General features: G+C 34.1%; 1 protein-coding gene across 1 annotated transcript in view; it reads left to right on the top strand.

Moving 5' to 3' along the window:
• The window catches only part of PTPRQ (protein tyrosine phosphatase receptor type Q), a 203,310-nt gene that overhangs the window by 45,644 nt on the left and 135,913 nt on the right, over positions 1 to 21,753 (top strand). The window contains exons 18-20 of the mRNA XM_058682209.1: positions 3,649 to 3,769; positions 16,612 to 16,772; positions 17,495 to 17,640. Coding sequence (XP_058538192.1) covers positions 3,649 to 3,769; positions 16,612 to 16,772; positions 17,495 to 17,640 — 428 coding nt within the window. The remainder of the gene's footprint in view (positions 1 to 3,648; positions 3,770 to 16,611; positions 16,773 to 17,494; positions 17,641 to 21,753) is intronic.

The following is a 21,753-nucleotide window of genomic DNA, read 5'->3' as shown; positions in this document are numbered from 1 at the left end:
AAATTCTCTTAGATTTGGGTATCAGTTATGTGCATGTCAGCATTATACAGAAATTTCACTGTCACAGAGTAAAAGAAGCTAGCAAAGTCAGCCTTATGTTCAATAAAATCAGGTATAAAATGTTCTTCTTTGATGCTCAAGTCATCTGTGCTCTGTAAAAAATCAGTAATATTTTTTCATGGCAGTTTTTAAGGCTAAAATTTCAGTTTGAATGGTTTGAATATAAACTAATGTATGTTATGGCTGTGTTTTTCAACTTTAATGTTCATAAGAATAGACATTTACATCAGTTTTGTAGTAGATTCTGTTATGTCAACCTGCAACCTCCCCCCCCCCCTTTTTTTTTTTTTTTTTACTGTATTAGAACTAGCTTGATAATGAGTTCAGGCCAGTTTTTAGGTTTCTGTATGTAATTTTCCAAGATGCCATTCCTGAATGTTAATAGCCTTATTAAATATTGAATATTTAAACATATCTTTTCCTAAACCTGAATAAAATCAACTTTACTACTGAGACCACTTTACACTGGTACCCCACCAAGTTCTAGGCATATATCACGCTAAGAAAATTACTTTTGAGGAATATATTTGGGATTTGGATTTGCATTTTATGTTTTATACATTGTATATATTTGACACTGTTATTTTTATTTTTATTTCTACAAAAGGAAGTCCTATTGCCATGAGAGTTGGGCCTGGGTGTATCATAAGTGTTTGCAGGATATCTTTATTTGGGCCCCCTCTCTTTCAAGTTTTTCCATCTTGAAGTTCAGTTGCATTCTGTGCATGTTTCTAGTCATACACCAGGACAATATGTACGTTATATGTGTCTAGCAGAAGGAAGACTTTTCTTGCATTGTTCTTATTTTATTCAAAGTAATAGTCTTTGGAGCCTTCTTCTCCCAATTGAGGTCCTTCCCTATTTTTCTCTCTACGAAATTATTTCATCAGTGTCCAAGTGGGCTGCTCTGATTTGTCCCAGGTTCTAAGTCCTCTCATGGGTTGGTCTTCCCTAGTCATTACCTCTACTTATTATGCTTATTCCTCCATCAAAGTTCACCTGTCCAACTTTTAATTTTTGTCATAATTCAGTTCTTTGTGCTGAAATAAAGTGAAAATTAACTAATAAAACATCCTTTCCAATGGGACAATTGTTAAAGGCTAGAACAGAGTGGGGGTTAGCTCTTTATTTCCATCTTAGACAATGCCTAAGAAAGATGTACTAGATAATTTATGCAATGCCCTTCTGGACATAGTACCCACTTCCCCACCCCCTAATTTAATGAAATAGTCCTGATGGTAAGAATTCGAGATCTTATATGAAGGAATCTAAACCAGTAGTGAACATATATTCCAAGAAGACAGAGCTTTTTACCACTTAAATCAATTGTTTCAAACTCTACAGTGCATCTGAATTACCTGGACTGTTAAAGTTACCATGGCAAATCACCATAGTGAACTTAGCATCTAAGTGTCTGGTCAAGTCACTGATATAATTACTAATGAATGGGGTGAAGAATAGGACCCCTTTATTGAAAAATTATGACAAATCAAGAATGGATAAAAGACTGAGATGCTTTGTATTTTGGGTATTAGGTGCTCGTTGTCCTCATGAAACTTGCAGCTCAGTGGCAGAGTTCTAAATTCAATAAGTGTATAGACAAATAGTTTTTATAACTTTAATATTTCCCCCAAATTACTCCTCAGGACAATAAGAGGCATGTTAGTTACTGAGGTAGAAGAAGTGTAGATGAGGAAGTTAAGTCTAAGATGTGACCTGAGGGAAGATGAGAGTTAGGAAAGACCATACCAGGAGGAGAAAGAGTCTTATGCATACCCATCTCACCTATTCTCATATGCTTTGTTATGATGAATTGGACAGATTGCAAAAGATATCATTGCATTTATATATTCTAATTTTCCTCTTTCTTTAAAATAATTTTTTTTTAATTTACTTTATGACTAAAAGTTTGTACCTCTTAATCCCCTGCACCAATTTCATTATTTTTTAGATTGTGTTTCAGAATACAAATGCCAAAATGATTAAAACTTAGCTTGCTATAGTAGATATATAGTATTTTGTTTAGATAGACATGTTAATTATATTTAGTTAGCAATAAAATGTTTCACGTAAAAAGGAAAATACCCAAGGATATACTGAAATTAAAAATAAAACACTTAGAATGATCTGATATTTGACATAACAGTCTTAAAGCATATTATAGAGTAGAAATACTTAGTTACAACAGATTATATTCTATCAGTGCTATTTTTGATTGAAATCCTTTTTTCCAACAATAAACAAAGGTTAAGTTTTACAAAGATGTTAGGGAAAATATCATAGGCTTTTGTTTTGACAAATGAAAGAGTTCTCAGAAGTAATTCATATCTTGGGAACTAGACATCTCCAAGTGATATACGGATTCTTGTGATAATCAATATTTGATAGCATTTTTATTGTAGTGCTAGTGAGAATAACAAATAAAAATATGAATACAGCTGTCACCATTATTCCTTAGAATTCATCTCATAAACCTTTTCTCTGCGCAGTAATTTTTTGTGTTGGAAAATCGTTGTTACTAAAATAGCAAAAGCATACATACACATTACACATGCATATGTACACATACAACTCTGGTTGAGATTATTCAGAAAATAAAAAAAGAATTTAAAATAATTCAGGTGGCATTTTCTTTAAATTGTTGGAAAAAGTGATCTGCACATGTGCTAATCTATAAATTAACATTGTTCAAAGATCTGAACAAATTCTTAAAACTTCTATCAGCTACCTATGAGTTTACTTTCCATATAACTATAACAATGATAAAAATTTTAGTAATGTATACCCTTCTATTGCAAAATTGTATATTAATGCTCTAAGACATTACTGTAGTGTTACACAGGAGCTGAGAAATGCCATTCTATATGTCTTATCTAATGTAAATATAAACTTAGCTAACTAGGTTGTAGTAATTTTTGTAGAGCTTATTTAGTGCAAAATGGCTCAGGTATTTAGATCCTTCCACTCTTCTGGTGGAATTAGAAGTAGACCCTAACCTGTCCATATTATTTATGTGCTGTTTTGCTTTTCTTTGTCACCATTCAATTTTGGAGACTCAGTGAACAGATTTTGATACTATTTTACAGTTTAGTGACAAACTGAAATTGAGGAATGTAGTTTTTATTTGTGAGGTCAGTCATTTTAACTGCTCTCCCAGTGTTATGCTTATCACTTTACCACTTCTTGAATGTGTGATTTTTTTTCCACTTCTTTTTATTGTTTGAGGAACACTTTTACTACATATTATATTTATTCACCCCAGTAGTTTTATTTTTACTAGAGGATGATAATTTACCAAGATGTACTTGAACAGTAGGTGAATCACTGTGACATACCCCTTGTTCTTTTTTCTCATGAAATATTTTTTTCCATTGAATCACAGAAACAGATGTTCTAACACCACCATGCAAAATCTCTTTTTATCATCTCATTTTGAAAGTAAACAATTAGTCTCCCATGCTCGTGGGGAAAGGCACTGCACCTGATTCATTGACCAGAATGTTTATAGTGAACATTTTGTGCATTGCTATTTTAGCCTTCTCTTATATATGTTTAATAAAATGTATTATCCTTACCCTAACTTTTCAGCTCCCGATTCTCCCCCTCAAGGCTTCTCTGTAAAACAGTTGTCTGGTGTCACGGTGAAGTTGTCATGGCAACCACCCCTGGAGCCAAATGGAATTATCCTCTATTACACAGTTTATGTCTGGTAAGAATTTTTTTCTCTTTTGGAAATAGTTCTGAGAACAAGTATTAATCTGTAACATAATAGGAATGTAGTTTTTTTATTTCAGAATGTGATGCTACATTAGGAACCTGATTATTAATAGGCTGGTTAATATGCTTTTTTTTTTAAGAAACAAGTTTTTCCCATATTATGTAGAAGTCCAAGCATAGTCAAATAATATAATTTTTGTACACAAAAAGTATATATTATGCATAATTATATCACACTTCTCTTAAAAGCCACTGACTTATCAACTTATGTGAATACATGCATATAATTTTAAACTCAGAGTTTTACACAAAAACTCTCTATGTCACCGTCTTTTCAGGTTTCTTTGAGCAGATTAATTTCAACTAAAGTTTAACTAAAAGATATTTATTCATAAATCTGTCATTTAAGGTCCATTTTCCCATGAAATTTAAGTAGTGTATCTATTTTTTTTTCTGACCACCTTTACACTGATTGCCAATTTATTTGTCAGTTGTGAAAAAGATGAAATCCCATAGCACATCTCATGTCAATTAACAACATGGCTGTACTGCTTCATGAAAACTCAGTAGTTAGAAGTCCTCACTTTGATCTCTTTTAAGTCCTCTTAGAAAGATTTGCCAGTTATATATTTCCTAGTGGATTTTAAATATTTCAACTCAGAAAATACAATTTACACAATACTTTATAGGACATGGGCATGTCTTACTTAACATTTATGTTCCTGACTCGAAAGTCCAGCACTGAGAGGTTCTGATATTTGAGGAAGGCTACTCTTCTCTTTCTTAAATTAAGATTTTTCTTTCCCTAATCGCTCTTTACACCCTTTGCATATTGCTCATTGGGGCTATACTTCCTGGGGTTTTTTTGTTTGTTTGTTTGTTTTTTGTTTTTTTTTTTTCCATTACCTGATTCCTAGTCCTTTTGCCTAGTGGTGGCAAAATTGAGAGTGACTTGAGAAATGTCAGTGAGAAAGAAGCAATGAAAAGAAGGTAAGCATTTTCCTCTGTGGCCCAGTTCATTTGTTTATCCATTTTTCATTACTTCATTCAACAAAATTGACAAAGTGCCTGTATACCAGTGAACAAGACACACATAAGACTCCTGCTTTCAAGGAGCTTACATTCTGAAGGGATAGCTGGGCTATATCCCATAAAGAAACAGATGAGGGAAAGTTGGGGGAAAAGAGGGCTACTTTTGATGGGATGCTTGGGGAAATCCTTTCTGAAAGAGTGATATGGAGTTACAATCCTGATGACAAGAAAGAGCTTTTTGTCATGTAAAGATCTGTAAGCTAGAATTTTCCAAGAAGAAAGAACATCAGCTGCATAGACTCTGTGAAGGAACATAATTTGTCATTTTGAAGACCAGAGAGGTCAGTGTTGCTGAAGGGTAGATACACTAATACTGAGGAGTAAGGCAAACAAAGATCACAAGCCACAATAAGGATCTGATTTTTCATTTTAACTGTAATTAGAGTTACTGAAGAAATTTAAGCACTTTGGATACTTAAGGAGAAAGAAATTTAGACGGAGGCGGTTAGCAAGGATACTGTAGGAGACTGTTCCGGTAGTCTGGGCAATAGATGATACTGCCCATGGAGGAGAGAAGTGGGTAGTTTTCTTCTACATTTAGAAGGGAGGGTTGACAGACAGAACTTGGTGATACATTGGCTGTGGGGATAAAAAAGAGAGAGAGAGATGAATCAATGATGACTTTTAGATTTTTGAATCAAGGATGATGACTGAGATTTTTGACACCATTTTACCGAGTTAGATAAAAATGAAAGTGAAACAAACTAATAAAAGTGAGAATCAAGATGTTACTGGCTGGGGTTTCTGACCCACATTGTAGGGACAATCTTGTTCTTCTCTACAGTGATTGTGCTGTGTAAGTTCAGCTCCCCAGTGGTGCTATTTCTCTGCTCTTTCGAGGGTATCCCCTTTCTGTCTTACTTCCTAAGATGGATTCTAGGTGCGAAAGGGAAGCCTACTGAAAGTGGGGTCAGGGAATCTCAAGTCTGTTATATTATATGACTCATCTCACCTGGCTGTGTAGGAATCATGCTGCTGCCCACCTGCAGTCATAGCTTCTAGTTTCAAGGTTCTTATTTTCTGTTTTATCCTTGACCCAAACTCAGGATTCTTCTAGTGTCCTAGCTCTTTTAGCATGTCTGTCTCAACCTGTAGGGAGCTAGATGCTCTTACCAATCTTCAGGGGGCAGGATTGCAAAAGTGACCACTACACCCTTCCCTAGCATTGGATGATCTGCTACAGGAGCTCTTAGATCTTGCTGATGGTGGCATACTGAAGACAAAGAGTTCCTAAGAGGCTTGTCATGTTTCTCTTCATCCTGAGAAGGAGCAAGCCCTGCTTACTGTCATTCAAAGAGAGTTATTCATAGAGACATTAAGCCAGAGAACCTGCTCCTACAATCAGCTGGATTGTTTAAGACTGCAGAATTAGGGTGGTCAGTACATGCCACATTCTCCAAGGGAACCACACTGTGTAGTATCCTTGACTACCTGCTTCTGAAATGTTGGAAGGAAGAATGCGCAATGATAAGGTGGATCTCCGGAGCCTTGGAGTTCTTTGCTATGAATTTTTAGTTGGGATGCCTCCTTTTGAGGCAAGCACATACCAAGAGATCTACAATAGAATATTGCAGGTTGAATCCAAATCCCCTGACTTTGTACTAGAGGGAGCCAGGGACCTCATTTTAAGACAGTTGAAGTATATTCCTAGCCATAGGCTGACTCTAAAAATACTGCACACTCCCTGGTTCACAGCAGGGAACACACACACACACATACACATACATACATACACACTGGGAAGGCAGTACCTTAGCCTCTCCATTCACAAAGTTCTACTTCAAAAAATAAGACACTCTGGGGGCGCCTGGGTGGCGCAGTCGGTTAAGCGTCCGACTTCAGCCAGGTCACGATCTCGCGGTCCGTGAGTTCGAGCCCCGCGTCGGGCTCTGGGCTGATGGCTCGGAGCCTGGAGCCTGTTTCCGATTCTGTGTCTCCCTCTCTCTCTGCCCCTCCCCCGTTCATGCTCTGTCTCTCTCTGTCCCAAAAATAAATAAAAACGTTGAAAAAAAAAAAAAATTAAAAAAAAAAAAAAATAAGACACTCTGAAATCAAAGTAGGCATGAGAATCATGATAACCTCACTGGTTTCATAATCCAGAGGCAAGGTTCAACTGCAACTGCCCACAGCCTATTTTGAGGAAAGTGTCCTTGTGAAAAATGAACTTGGAGTCCAATTGTGGGAAAGTGGCCACTTTGCCCTGCCTTGGTCAGTTAAAGGGCCGTTGGGTGGCCTTCCAAGTGCCTGAGTGTGTATGTAACTTATTGGGCGGCCAAGCCTGATAAAGCTGTTGGAATGAATATGTGAATATTTTTAAGTGCTAGAATAAAGATTTTTTTGAAGATGTGTAAATTTAGTAAAACTTCAAAGATATTTAATAATTTGAAATCAGAGGAATAAATTCTTAATATATTAACTCTAGAAACCTAGAAGTTTCAGAGATTAGATTTCAAAGGATATAGGAAGAACTCCTTATAGAAGCTTTTAATGTTACATTTTTTTGTTGTTGTTAAACTGGGACTTGGAATGCTTTTAGAGACATGGGTTTGGATTCTGGCCCTGCCATTCAATTATCTGCGTGATTCTCTTAAAATACTGTATAAATGGTGGTATCATTATTAGCAAAGTTCCTATTTCAGGGGTTCACATTTTTCTCTTCTCAGTTTCCATTATTTCGGCTTTCTAGTAATTACCAAACTCTTTTGAAAGCAACATCTTTATTTAGGGGCACCTTGGTGGCTTAGTCGGTTAAGTGTTTGACTATTTCAGGTCTGGTCATGATCTCACAGTTTGTGAGTTCGAGCCCCATATCGAGCTCTGTGCTGACAGTGTGGAGCCTGCTTGGGATTCTCTTTCTCTCCCTCTCTCTATGCCCTTCCCTCCACTCATGCTCACTCTCCGCCCCCCCCCCCCCCACCAAATAAATAAATAAACACTAAAAAAAAATAAAAACATCTTTGGATGTTTGCTATTTTCAGTATATCTACAAAATACAGACTGCCAATTTTATTTTATTATACTGAGTGACTTCTCTCTTTTTCATGAATATTCTTTACAAAATAGCTCTACAAGGTGAAGGTTAATGTGCAGGCATTTTATAACCACTACTGTGTGAGTAACATTTGATTTCTAGATGCTGTGCTCAGAAATCTGCTTTAAAATGACATTTCCTTTTAAAGTCTGTTTTATGAAATAACTTTTATCATTTATCCAGATGGTAAAGTAGCATTTTTTCCGTCAGTTACATTGATAAATTATGCTTATTTGTATTTAAGTGATAAACAATCTTTGCATTGCTAGAGCAACCACCATTAAATAAATGAGTTCCTGTTAGAGCAGTTATCTTATTCTTTTAATACACTTTGGACTGAGGTGTAATATTGTAGCAAACTGATACAAAGTTTATTTATTTACTTTACATAGACCTTCCTTCCCTTGCAGTAGGGTTATATCCTGATAAACTCATTGTAAATTGAAAATATCATGAAGTCAAAAATGCACTTAGTACACGTAACCTGCAGAACATCACAGCTCAGCCCAGCCCACCTTAAATGTGTTTAGAACACTTACATTGGCCTACAGTTGGGCATAATCATCTAACACAGGCCTACTTTCTAGTAAATGTTGAATATATCATGTAATTTCTTGAATACTTAACGGAAAAAGAATGGTGGTGTGGGTGCAGAATGGTTGTAAGTGCCTTGGTTGTTGGTCCTTGTATTCATGGAGCTGACGAGGAACTGTGGCTTGCTGTCTCTGCCCAGCAGCATGAAAGAGGATCATACTGCCTATGGCTAGCCTGAGAAAAGATCAAGATTTAAAATTTCAAGTACACTTTCTGCTGAATGTGTATTGCTCTTAAACTATCACAAAATGGAAAACATCCTAAATGGAAATGTTATGAGTTGGGAACCATCTGTAGTTGAGTTCAGCCTGGATTTGTTTAATAATTTTTCTTCCATATAGTTAGTAAAATTTAACAATAGTTTTCTTTTTTTGTTTATAAAGCTTCTATGTGAATGCCTTATCAGGTATAGCTAAAAGACTGGAGTGAAAGTAATGCTGTAAATTCTAGCTTATACACAAATCTTGGCTTTTAAATGTTTTTCGTTTTCTTCGTAGTAATTCTGAGAAGTAATTCTGAGTCAGTCAGCCTGACAGATGTTTATTAAACTCTGTGGGGAGATAAAAATACATATATAATTTTAAAATCACTGTAGACTAATTGGGGATAAAATATGTGTATGAAATAATTCTAAAAATACTTTCTAAATAATATATTAGGAGGTCACAACAATTCTAATGCAGCGTTTTGTTAGATGTCATTGGTCGAATAATTTCCCCCATATCATAAAACCTTACCTTTGGAAATAGCCTTCTATATGCTAAAAGTTTGCTAAGTTCTGTTTTTTCCTGTTTTCTAAAATATTTTTACCCTACTTAAATGACCTGCTTGAGAATACAAGAGAGATCAATAATCAGAATGGGAAGGTTGTAAAGATAGGTTGATAAACAAGGAGATCATCTCAGTGGAAACAGTACAGTAGTCTCCCCTTACCTGTGGTTTTGCTTTCTGCAATGTCACTTATCCACAGTCAACTGTGGCCTGGAAGTAGATGATCTTCCTGACAGATCATGAGGTCAGTAATAGCCTAATGGTACAACACAATGCCTACATCATTCACTTCACTTCATCCCATCCCGTAGGTGTCTTATCATCTCACATCATCACAAAAATAAGGGTGAGTACAGTACAATTAGATATTTTAAGAGAGAAGCCACATTCACATAACTTTATTATACTATAAAGTTAATAAATTAATAAATTTTGAATAGAATTCTGCCAGCATTTCAAAATTAATAGATACCTAATGAAACTTCAGATTCCTTTGTTTCTTATAGAAATCAGGATAGTTTGCCATATTGCCCATGATGAAAATCAGCTGGAGTGGAATAGAAGGTGTCTTTAGATGGAGTGTTTGCTTGGCAATTTACTACAGTTCCCACCACACCCTATTTCAAATCCAATCTTCTTAGTCATTGATTTTGCTTGTGTGGATCTTGAGTTCTTACACCCTCAGTTTAGGGGTCTTTTAATCACTCTTGTGATATGTACACATCTGGGAGAAATTGTGATTTGCTTGCATTAGAGATTTGGGGAACGAAACATCTTGGAGAGCTAGACAAAAGGGCTCAAAAGGGATAGTGTAGAAGTTAGCATTTTGGGACAAATATTTTTGGTTTTTTACTTATTTATTTTTCATAGCAATACCATAAGGGGAATATTGTCCCCATTTTGTAGGTACAGAAACTGACTTTTGAGGTAAAGGGTTACTTAAATTTACAGAGCTAGAAGATGACAATCAGAATTCATACATAGGTCTGTCTTATTCCCAAATCATGCTTTTCTCAAATCACTAGGAATAAGTGTTATAATTGGCATTTGTTCTAAATACTCAGCTGTGTACTTACAGGATTAGGGAAATCTTAGTTTGGTAAAAATACTTGTGATAAACACTTATGGGGTTATAAAAAATTAAGCTTAGTGCATTAACTCATATGGGTAATTTCTACCAAAAAAATCACTATCTTCTTATTGGTGTGCATTAGTTGATGAACTATATTCATTGTGATAAAATAAGTATATTGTTTCATGTGTAAACCATTTGGATTACTGATCTCTGCAGTTTAAGTAGTATATGGACAAAGTAGAGCTTGTTCAAGAAGTGATGCAGATGGTGGAAATACTCAGGATCAAGGCATGTGAGAAATTGCTGGAAGAATGGGACAAGGTATTAGTTAAGAGTCTTAGTTTCAAGTGACTAAACTCAACCTAAATTAGCTTAGGCAAAAATGAAAATTTATTGACACATAGCTGAAAAGTCCAGGGTGTAACTGGATGTAGGAGCTCAAATAATTTCACTAGATATGGTTAACGGGAAGAAGCTTGTGTGGACAACAGCAAGATCACCCTGTATCTTGAATATGTCTATTTATGGAGAGAATATGTATCTCAATATTGAAAGGGATTTTAAAGTTATATTTTAACCACGTACCCAAAGATCATACTGCTGGAGAAAATACTCCCAAGGACTTTCCACACCTCTTAGAATAAAATCCAAATTTCTTATTATGGCCTGAGGAATTGCATCCACTCTCAAGGAATGAGATCTTTCTCCTTCAGCTCAAGCACAATTCCTCCTCCTGTCTTCTGGACCTTAATTCCTTGTGTCTTCTCCAAGATCATGGTTTATAAATAGTTCCACAGCTTCAACCTCATTCTCTTTAATGGCTTTTTCCTTTTATCTTATAAATGTGTCTTTTCTGCTAAAGGCAAACAAGACAAAATCAAAGCAAATCAATAAGCCAACCAAATGACAATGAGAACAACAGCAACAACAAATAAATACCCTACTTTGACTCTGACTTTCTCTGAAACTCTGGAAAAGCTTTAGCATCATAGAATATGATGCTTTGCTAGTTTGGGGTTATTTAACACATAATTGCTAATCTGTTGGTACTACTCAGCTATGCAGAGGTACTGTTCTAGAGTAAGGTGCAACATAGAAGAGTGGTTTCCTTATAGTGAGAAAATTAGTGAAAATTACTTGTTCGTATGAGGAAGAGAATATTTGAGAGAGTCAAGTAAGTGGATTTTGAACTTATTTTTGTAAGTGTTATTTAATGAGTGAAATGATTAATCTAGAATATCTAGATAATGGCATATTATAACTTTGAATATAAATACATAGGAATGAACAAGGATGTGTCATCAGGTTAGATTACCCACATGGAACAAAATATCAAATGATGAAGATTAGAATTAAGACCCTGACCTTTCAGAGGGTCTCAAATCTTGTGTAGAAAACCTTTTATGTTCACACTTAGGGAAACAGGGGAATTGGTTTCAGTCTTCCCAGGTGGTTTGGTATTCAAGATTCCTTCAAGATTCCTTCTTAGCAGTTGCTGCTTAGTGTGAACTTGATGTGATAAGAGATGACTAAAGAAAGTGCTAAATGAGACCAGAGAAACTGCTTTTATACTCTAGAATTTCCTTCATGCCCTAGATGTCACAATGTGGTCTGTCTTTTGATAGAAAAAAATCATAAATTACTTAGGAAATAACTTCATTTTAAAGACCCTATGAATCCCATCCCAAGACATTTTCTTGTTGTTACCAGTGAGTGTACACAGAAAAACTGTATCCTACATTTATTCAGAGTTGTTTCAAGGTCATTCAACTAATTTCGATTTCTCAAATTCAAGAAAGCTTTTAAAATGTTCTAAGAAGTTTCTTTTTTCAAATTTTATTTTATTTCTAGTGTAGATAGCATACAGTGTTTTTAGTTTCAGTTGCACAACATAGTGATTCAACAATTCTATACATGATTCAGTGCTCATCATGATAAATGTACTCTTAATCCCCTTCACTTTTTTTTTTTTTTTTTTTTTTTTTAACCTATATCTCCACTTGCCTTCCCTCTGGTGACCATCAATTTATTGTCTATAGTTATGAGTCTGGGGTTTTCTGGTTTTGGTTTTGGGTTTTTTGGGTTTTTTTTTTTTTTTTGGTTTATCATTTTTTTCAAGCTTTAAAAAAATTCTAGCTAGAAAAATGTTCTAATAAATTTCTAGTATTAAATCAGTAAAATGAATGCACTGAGAACTCCCCTCAAGTTTTTTCCTCAGTTTGAAAATTGACCCTGGCTAGGAGGTTTGCCTGTTGTTGAAAGTTATCTATTTTAGAGTATAAGTATTGTTAACATTTATATTCCTTCCATTTATACACAGTTTATAATTTTGAATATGTAAGATTTAGACCTATGTTGTCAGGGAGGCTTCCTTTCTTTTCCCCCCACCTCACTCAACTCCCTATTCTGCTCTCAAACCTTACAAACTAGCTTTCTGGTCAACAATTTCCTGCACCTTTGGGAGATATGTTGTATTCTCCTTTTCTAGATGTTACCAAAAATCAAATTTTACTGGCTTAATTTTTTTGCTCATCTCTTTTTCTTTGCTGTTAGCCACTGGTGGGGCAGGGTGGAGATGGTGTTGTCATTGTCATTAAAGGGATCCCATTTTTATTAATGAAAGGTTTTATAATTACTTACTATTTTGTCTGTTTTGAGGATAGGGGCTAAATCTTACTCATATTTGTGTCTAACATAGTTCCTGCATAAAGTAGATACTCAATAAATTTTGTTGGATATTGATTGCATACATATCATCTCTAAATTGAGAGGGGCTAGGAAGGTATCTGTGCTTCTTTGTTTGGAGCACTATCTAAAAGGACAGTGCCTTTCCAGGGGCACCTGGGTGGCTCAGTTGGTTGAGCGTTCAACTTTGGCTCAGGTCATAATCTTGCAGTTCATGAGTTTGAGCCCAGCATCAGGGTCTGTGCTGACACCTCAGAGCCTGAAGCCTGCTTCGGATTCTGTGTCCTCTTCTCCCTTAGCCCCTCCTCTGCTCACACTCTTTCTCTCTCAAAACTAAATAAATATTAAAAACTTTTTTGAAAAGAATAGTGCCTTTCTCCTCTAATATATATTCTCCATTTAAGACACTACAATAAAATATAGAAAAGAAAATGCGTAAGTTATGCAAAAAAGGGCCACAAATGACCAATATACATATAAAAGATATTCTGTCTCACAAATGGTTAGGGATTTGCAGATTAAAAATGTTTTTTGAGTCAAGTTTGCAGTAATTAAGATTAATATCCAGACTAGTAATGAGAGTTTGCCAAAGGTGTGCTCTCACACATTGTTGTGGTTCTAAATTATAATAATTTATAATTTGGAACAGAAACAACTTTTAGAACAGTAATCATTAAAATTAAAAAAAATGAACCCATTTGATGTAATAATTACACCACTGGGAATTTAACCTACAGAAATCCAAGGACCATTATGAAAAGATATTTGTATAAGAATGATTGCTGTGTCACAGTTAGTAACTAAAAGAGGGGTGGGAAGCAACCTAAGTGTTAATTTTACAGCAGAATGGCTGAATAACTATGATACATCCAAATTAGGCAATTACAAAAAAATAATGTAGATCATTGTTATCACATAAGTAAAGCAAAACAAGGTCAAGATATAGAAGAACATACACTTTTATAAATGGAAATAAAACACTCTAATGGAACATATAATATCCCTATTATAGTATTTCAAAGTAATACGGACAAAACAGATCTTTAAACTACACCAGTTAAAACCAAGATTATAGCAGTGTCAAACGTAGGCCTTCTCATGCATGGAGGGAGTGACTCATCAGAGCTGCAGGGTTGCTCACAGAGATGGCTGTTCGCTGTTCTCTGAAGATTTAGTCTTTCCTTCAATCTGGCAACTGCATAAGAGCAAGGAAGAGGGAGTCAGATCCTTAGAGACAGCAACACCTCTCTCTCTTTCCCCTTCCTAGTTCTCAGTTACGTAGCAAACTATCTCTTATCTAAGTTATGTTATGAACTTGGATCAGAAATGAAATTTCAGTTGACGTTTATGTATGCTCAGATTTTTTTTTTTTTACCTTAGTCGTAAAATAGCGACAATCCTAGACTACAAAAGAAAAACAAGCCCCAAACAGACAAGAACATTATCGGTATCTGAAAATTTTATTAGTACTATTTTGTCTTGAGGTAAACCAGGGTAGGTGTAGAAACTATATCTGTACATGCAGAGGTGGATTATTGACTTTGTTATTCAGACAGTTTACAAAGACTATCTTCTTACTGAAATACCTGGGTATGTGAGACAAAATTTGCTTTTGATCTGCCTTTTCCAGGTAATTGCCTTGATTCTAAATTATCTATGGAATGTAATCAGGGTTTTTCTTATTGTAGGCAGACCCTTATCTGCAGTCAGGGCAAGAAGGTAGTGATGCAAGGCAGCAGATAGCATTGAAAAATATGCTTGAAAAGGAATTTTAAAAATAGATATGGTGCAATTAGATCACTTTAGCTAATTTCACAGTTTTAGAGATCTGAATTGGATTAACCATATTGCAGTGTTCTAATGACCTGTGACCAATGACAGGGGTAAAGAATTGGGTAAAGTTTCTATGACAAAGCGTCTTTCTCTGAGACTAACAGCCACAGCCTTAAGTTCTAAAAGCCCCCTCCTGGGTCTCAGTGAAGTCTCTACTGCTTCTGAGAGAAGCTATCTGAAGAAACTGTTTCAAATTGCTGAATAGCCTTGCTAATCCTGTTGGTCTACAGTCACAGATTCTGAATTCATATTTTTCTCACTATGGTAACCTTTCTGACTACTTTTCAGATAACCATACCTATATTTGGAGTGAATTGACACTTTTGTAATCGTTAAACCATGGCTGAAATGTATGTGTCTTTGTGGATACCCTTAGTTCACTTATAATCTATTATTCCTCTTAATGATTTAAGAATTCCAATATTTCAATGGCAAAGAAAGAGCATCTTATATTCAAAGGAAATACCCATTTAGTTCTTGGGTGCCATGTGATACTAAAGAAGGAAAAAATAGGATTGCATGAGATTGATACACTTTGGCTGTAATGTTGATCATATTCCCTTAAATTCTTTCACAATTAACTTTATTGGTCTTAAAATCTAATTTTTTTAAATGCAGTTTTCAGTACCACTATGTACATATTCATTCTTTAATTTAGATTCTAACCTATACTTAATTCAAAACTATAGAAACTATACGAGCGTGACTGAAATAAAATAATTGCAGTATCATATTACCTAGCAACATTTTGTCATTAAGCCTTTTTTCCCTCCTTGAGATTTTAGTATTTACTTGAAGATTTTTTTTTTGATTTTTTTTTTAATGTTTACTTATTTTTGAGAGAGACAGAGACAGAATGCGAGTGGGTTAGGGGCAGAGAGACAGGAGACACAGAATCTGAAGCAGGCTCCAGGCTCTGAGCTGTCAGCCCAGAGCCTGACGTGGGGCTCGAACTCATGAGCTGTGAGATCATGACCTGAGCCAAAGTCGGACACTCAACCAACTGAGCCACCCAGGCGACCTGAAGAGATTTTAATAATCAACATTTTTTTGTGTTTTCTGGAATGACATTTTAAATACTTTTCAGATTTTAACTGGATGAGAGATGTGAGCTCTACCTTTTCCTTTTCTGTATGTTATACATAGATCATTTTCAATTTGTTTCCAGTTACTACATAATTTCATACATAATACATAATTAATTTAGAAATTAATAAAGGGTAATTAATTACTATAATTAGTAAAGAATAACACACAGGTTTGCTATTTTATATACTACTATTTAGATATTTACTCTTTGAATTTCTCTGAGGTAAATATTACTTTTGTACGATGTATGAAAAATGAATTTGTTTGACAAATAAAGGGTATATATAAGATGTCACCAACACTTAAAAAGAACATATATTTGAACAAGTAAAACATGGGTATGAAAAGGAGTGCTGTAATTAGTTGGACCACACAGTATTCCTAGAGATCTATTAAAATCAGTCCAAGTAACTTCTAATATGAACAACTTATTAACACTTGACTGAATTACTCAGTATACTTGAAAACAAAAAAAATTATTTATTGAATTATTCTTAATTTCACCCTTTTTAGCATTTCAGGATAAGTGGTGTCTTTATCCTATTAGTCTGGATTAATACATTTGTGTGCATTAATGTTGCTTATTTTTAATATACTTGTGCTCAAAATGTGTATGTAATGTTTAATTTAATAGTCAATTATACAGATCTTTTTTTCCTCACAGGGATAGGTCATCATTAAAAACTATTAATGTAACTGAAACATCATTAGAGTTTTCAGATTTGGACTATAATGTTGAATATAGTGCTTATGTAACAGCTAGCACAAGGTTTGGTGATGGGAAAATGAGAAGCAGTATCATTAACTTTCGAACACCCGAAGGAGGTGAGTTCTTTTGGATGTAGGCCAAGTAAAAAAATATCCTATGCAAAAAAAAAAAAAAGTATTAAATATCAAAATGTATTACTAAGCCTAATATCTGTCATCATGTTGGAAGCGAAATTGCTTTTTGGTCACTTCCTAGCTGTGTGATGCTGGGAAAATAATTTCTCTGTGCCTCAGTTTCCTATCTATATTATGGAAACAATACATTACCTACTTAACAGGGTCCTTATGAGGATTAAATGAGTTTATATTTGTAAATACACTAGGTATAGAACTTGACACTTAGTATTTTATGTATTTGTTAAATGAAACAAAATAACATGCATTAAGTCATCTCACTGTCTTTGTTCTCTATTATTCGATTTCAAGATTCTAAGTTAAATAAGAATTTCATATTATGTGTTTTATATTGGAAACTTGTTACAAGGTTGTTTTCCAATACAGGGCAGTGGCATGTTTTAGAAGTGGGATAGTGTTTTACTTTCTTTAGTAAGAAATCTATCTGTCCTCTGCTTGGATTTTGCTGTGATACGGTATTAGAGAGTTGGCCCAATGAGCCTTGTGGATTTCAATTCTGACCTCTCATTAGATGTTATACCTAATTTAAGTTTTCTTTTGAAAAACAGTGGTTATTGCTTATCAAAGACAGGTAAAATTTAGAACATTGCAGACATTCTTTAGAGCCACAGGTGCAGTTTTTTGTTCAATTGTTTGTTTTATAGCACCAAGTGATCCTCCCAAAGATGTTCGTTATGCAAATCTCAGTTCTTCATCAATAATGCTCTTTTGGATGCCTCCTTCAAAACCTAATGGGATTATTCAATATTATTCTGTTTATTACAGAAATACTTCAGGTACTTTTGTGCAGGTAAGACTTGAGTTTTCTTCTAGTTAGTTCTTTATTTACATCCTTCAGTTTTATTGATGATGATACAGACTTGGCATGGTAGAAAAACCATTTCTCTTACACTGATAATTATGAATAGACATTTCATAAAACTTTCATTGAAACTGAAAAAATATGGTGGGGAAATGTCAGATACATTTTAACCTATCTGTGCATATGCACACATTTCCATGTCAGCTTCAAACATATTATAAACAATGAAGATGTGACCTATTTAAAATTCTGTGTATAAATATGGTCCTCAATTCCACTTCTTCAAGAAGTGTTCTCTAAAGAGTTGATGATTTAATTTACCCTCATTTCTCAGCTAAAAAAATTTCCCTTTTGTTTGCATACAATATAAATAGTTTTAATGTTTGGATGTGTTTGCATATTTTTCTTCAATTTTAACAATTTTTAACTGCTAGCTGAAGGGATTTTGTTGTTGTTATTTAGTATCACATGTAATAAAATCACTAGGAATGTGGTTATTTCACTTGAGGTATGCAGGGTTTTAGGGTCATACAGTTTGCAGATGGGCACTTTCTGATGTGAATAATGATGGTTATGAAAATAGCTAAAATGCATTTTGTTTAGAGAAATATTTTCAGTTTACTCAATAGAAATCCTTTATTTATCCAAACTAAATATTTAACAGAATTCTAACATATGAAAATGATAAAATTGGAATGGTTATGATTGAATCAGGAATGGAGAGATTTGGAATATAATTTGGAAACAGCTAATTTTGAAGAAAGGCTACAATATACAGAACACATACCTTAATAGAAACTGTTGACTGCCTGTTGATTATAACACTGTCCATTCTTACTTCTTTGTATCTTTTTAAGCAGCTGAAGAATAGGGACAAGTCTTAGTAATTTTGGGCTGTCCAGCTCTATTTGTGACTGACGACATTAATATAGCCATGGGAGTTAGTTCTTGGGATCAACAATCTCAGGAAATAAAGCATCACTGTATTGAATTATTTGCTTTACTGTATCTATGCTGCAGCTTAGGCTGATGAATGGGGTCAGAGCAGAATTTTGCCAGTAGTCTCAGGACTACTGAGCAGTGGGTAAGAGAAAGTCATCGTTGGTTTAGTTTTTACATTCTGCTCAAGACCCTCTAAGGATGGGCTTGAATAAGTGTGACTACTTAAAACTTAATGCCAAAAGAAAAACTACCTTATACAAGACATGAAGATATAGATATATATGTAGTTATAGATGTATATTTTTATAACAATGCCTTAGGAGCAGAAGGAGAAAGGAGGATCCTTTTTTTCCCTTTCTGTGTACATTAAGCAACTTTTGCTATTCCTTTTTGTTCTGCTCTATTTTGAGAAAAGATTTGTATGCAATTTATTGTAATTTTTTTTTACCACAGTGTTGTTTACAAATTTAAAAATGTGTCATTATGTCATGGAGGCCATTCAAAATGCAGATTTCTTCTTTCACACATTTAACAAAAATACTGCAAAGGGGTGGTGTCTGTATCTGAATCTTAGCAAAGGTTTTTGCCTGGGTACAATTTACTTTATAACCTATATACACAATTCTATTTTGGTTCTCTTTTTCCACACTTAAATAATGAAGTATAAACATCTAACTATGGTTTCAAACCTATTTACAATTCATATAACTTAGAAAACGTAATCTTTTATTAAATAATCTTAAGAATGCTTTTATGTGTGACAGCTGCTAGAGAGCACAGGCTAATGATGTGAAGATACTTCTCATATTGCGTGAAGTTCATCTGTGCTTTAATTTATTCCTCAAGTTAATGTTAAATACAGCATCTTTGCTAACTGATTTTCTATTTTGGGTTGGAAGAGTGGAATAAACCCTCAAAATGAACATTATATAGCAGAATAAGTGTGTAGCTTTTTTCTTCCTCCTTCTCTTCCTTCTCTTTCGCACAGAACTTTGTTGAATACCTCATGCATGGTATATCACATTTTGCTAACCATTCTTGGTATCTGCTTACTTGTCCTAGCAACCTATGCTATAGCAAATAATTTGAAGAAAAGGATCACGTGACACTTATCATTCCATCCCCCGAAGTCCTCTGGTACTATATCATACATAGGTTCAATGCTCAATAAATATTTTTAGTTGAAAGAACATACCAACATTATTTTTGATACTTAGTTATAATTTTGGAGCATTTGAGTTTGTGGGAAAGTGATTTTTCCTTCTTCTGACCTTTGGGGAATTTAATCTCTCTGCTACCATTGTTCTTCCTTCAATTGTTGCACATTGTGTTTAGTATAGTGTATTAATTCTTCTACATTTTCATTTTTACCCACTTATGTCATATCTCCTCCTGTACCTGACATGGTGTCTTATTATATTTAAAAAATGCTAATGAATACTGGTTGATTAATCAAATTTGAAAGCTTTTACTAAATAACTTCTGACTGCATTTATATATACAGAGTAGCAAGTCTTAATTAGATAATTTGAGCTGAAAGAAATTTTTTTTCCAAAAATAAATAAATGACTGAAATAATCATCTGGATAATTGATCTAATTCCAAATTTGGTACATGTCTATGATGCTAAGTCACACACTCATCAGGAATGGCTACTGGGTGATTCAAAATAATTCATTTCTAAATAGTCATCAAGGTGATAGGTAATCAGAATAAATTCAATAACAAAGAAAAAATAAAATTTATACCAAAAAGCTACATTAGTATATTTTTTCATTACATCCTCATGACTTACTTATTTTATAACTGGAGGTCTATACCTTTTGATCACCTTCACCCATTTTGCCCACCCCCTCTCACCCTGCACCTCTGGCAAACACAAATCTGTTCTTTGTATCTGTGAGTTCAGGTTTTGGGGTTTATGTGTGTTTTAGATTCCACATATAAGTGGGATCATATGGTATTTGTCTTTCTCTGTCAGACATATTTCTGTCAGCATTATGACCTCAAGGTTCATCCTCGTCACAAATGGCAGGATTTCCTTCTTTTTAAATGGCTAAATAATTAATTATGCTAATATTTTAAGAGATACTTTATGTAAAACAATTTTTCCCTGTGTAAGATAGATGTGTTGAAAGATAATTCAAGTTTGCAAATCATATTTTGTGTGACATTGTTACATTGTTTTAACTTATCTGTTCCTGAATAAGCAGCCACAAAACTGAGGGAGATCTTTTATTACACTCATTCTTCCCCTCCTCTCCACCAAATACTGGCAAAAGAACCACAAAACTTTGCTGAATTTAATTTTTTGATGCATTATAGAACCATCCTAACTGTAAACTTTAGTCAAATTAATTACCCTAAGTTTTTCATTTAAATGAACTAATTACCATTTATTGTTTTTTATTTGTGTGCTAGATATGATATTGTTTTATGTGTTTCATATCATCTAATCCTTAAAATCTCTCTGTGAAGTAGAAATAATTACTCCCATTTTATAGTTGAGGAAAGAGAATCTTTGAGTTTAGATGGTTTATTGAGGGCTACTCTGCTAGAATTGAAGTTACGTTTATAGGATGCTTAAAACTTTTGTATGTTTTGGAATGATTGAGCTTTCTTGGTGTAGATGAGCATTATTATATTATTAAATTAATAATATGGACATCCATACTATTAGTATCGGTTTATTCATACTAATTGCTTACATAATTTTAAGTATATTTTCCTTTATTTTATTACTAGTTTTGTTTGCTATGTGTTTTGTATTTAAAATATGATCAGAAAGAAAATGATTGCATAAATAAATTCCCTAATCATCAATAAATGCCTTAGGACAAATATAACTAGGAATCAGGCAAAATTTTTTTAAATTGCTCTTACTCTGCATTTAATAAAGAAAATGCATCTAGCTGACTTCCCATTTCTCCCCATGATTGTAGAAAAAAAAAAGCCCCATTAAAGATGAATAATAACCATTTGAGTTCAGAGAAAGTGGTGAACACTTTAATAATTTCTTCATCATTCATAGGAAGAAAAAAATCAAAGTTTTTATAATATTCATAAAATATAGGGTCAATGTTTTGAAAACTACTTGAAAGTTTTATAATGAAAACTGACACTGCTCAGCACCTTGGAGCGCTTTCAGTTGGCTACTGG

The sequence above is a fragment of the Neofelis nebulosa genome, chromosome 8 (genome assembly GCF_028018385.1).
Source record: "Neofelis nebulosa isolate mNeoNeb1 chromosome 8, mNeoNeb1.pri, whole genome shotgun sequence".
Taxonomy (NCBI): Eukaryota; Metazoa; Chordata; class Mammalia; order Carnivora; family Felidae; genus Neofelis; species Neofelis nebulosa.
Note: the sequence above shows the minus strand (reverse complement) of the source record. Positions and strands in the feature narration are given on the sequence as shown.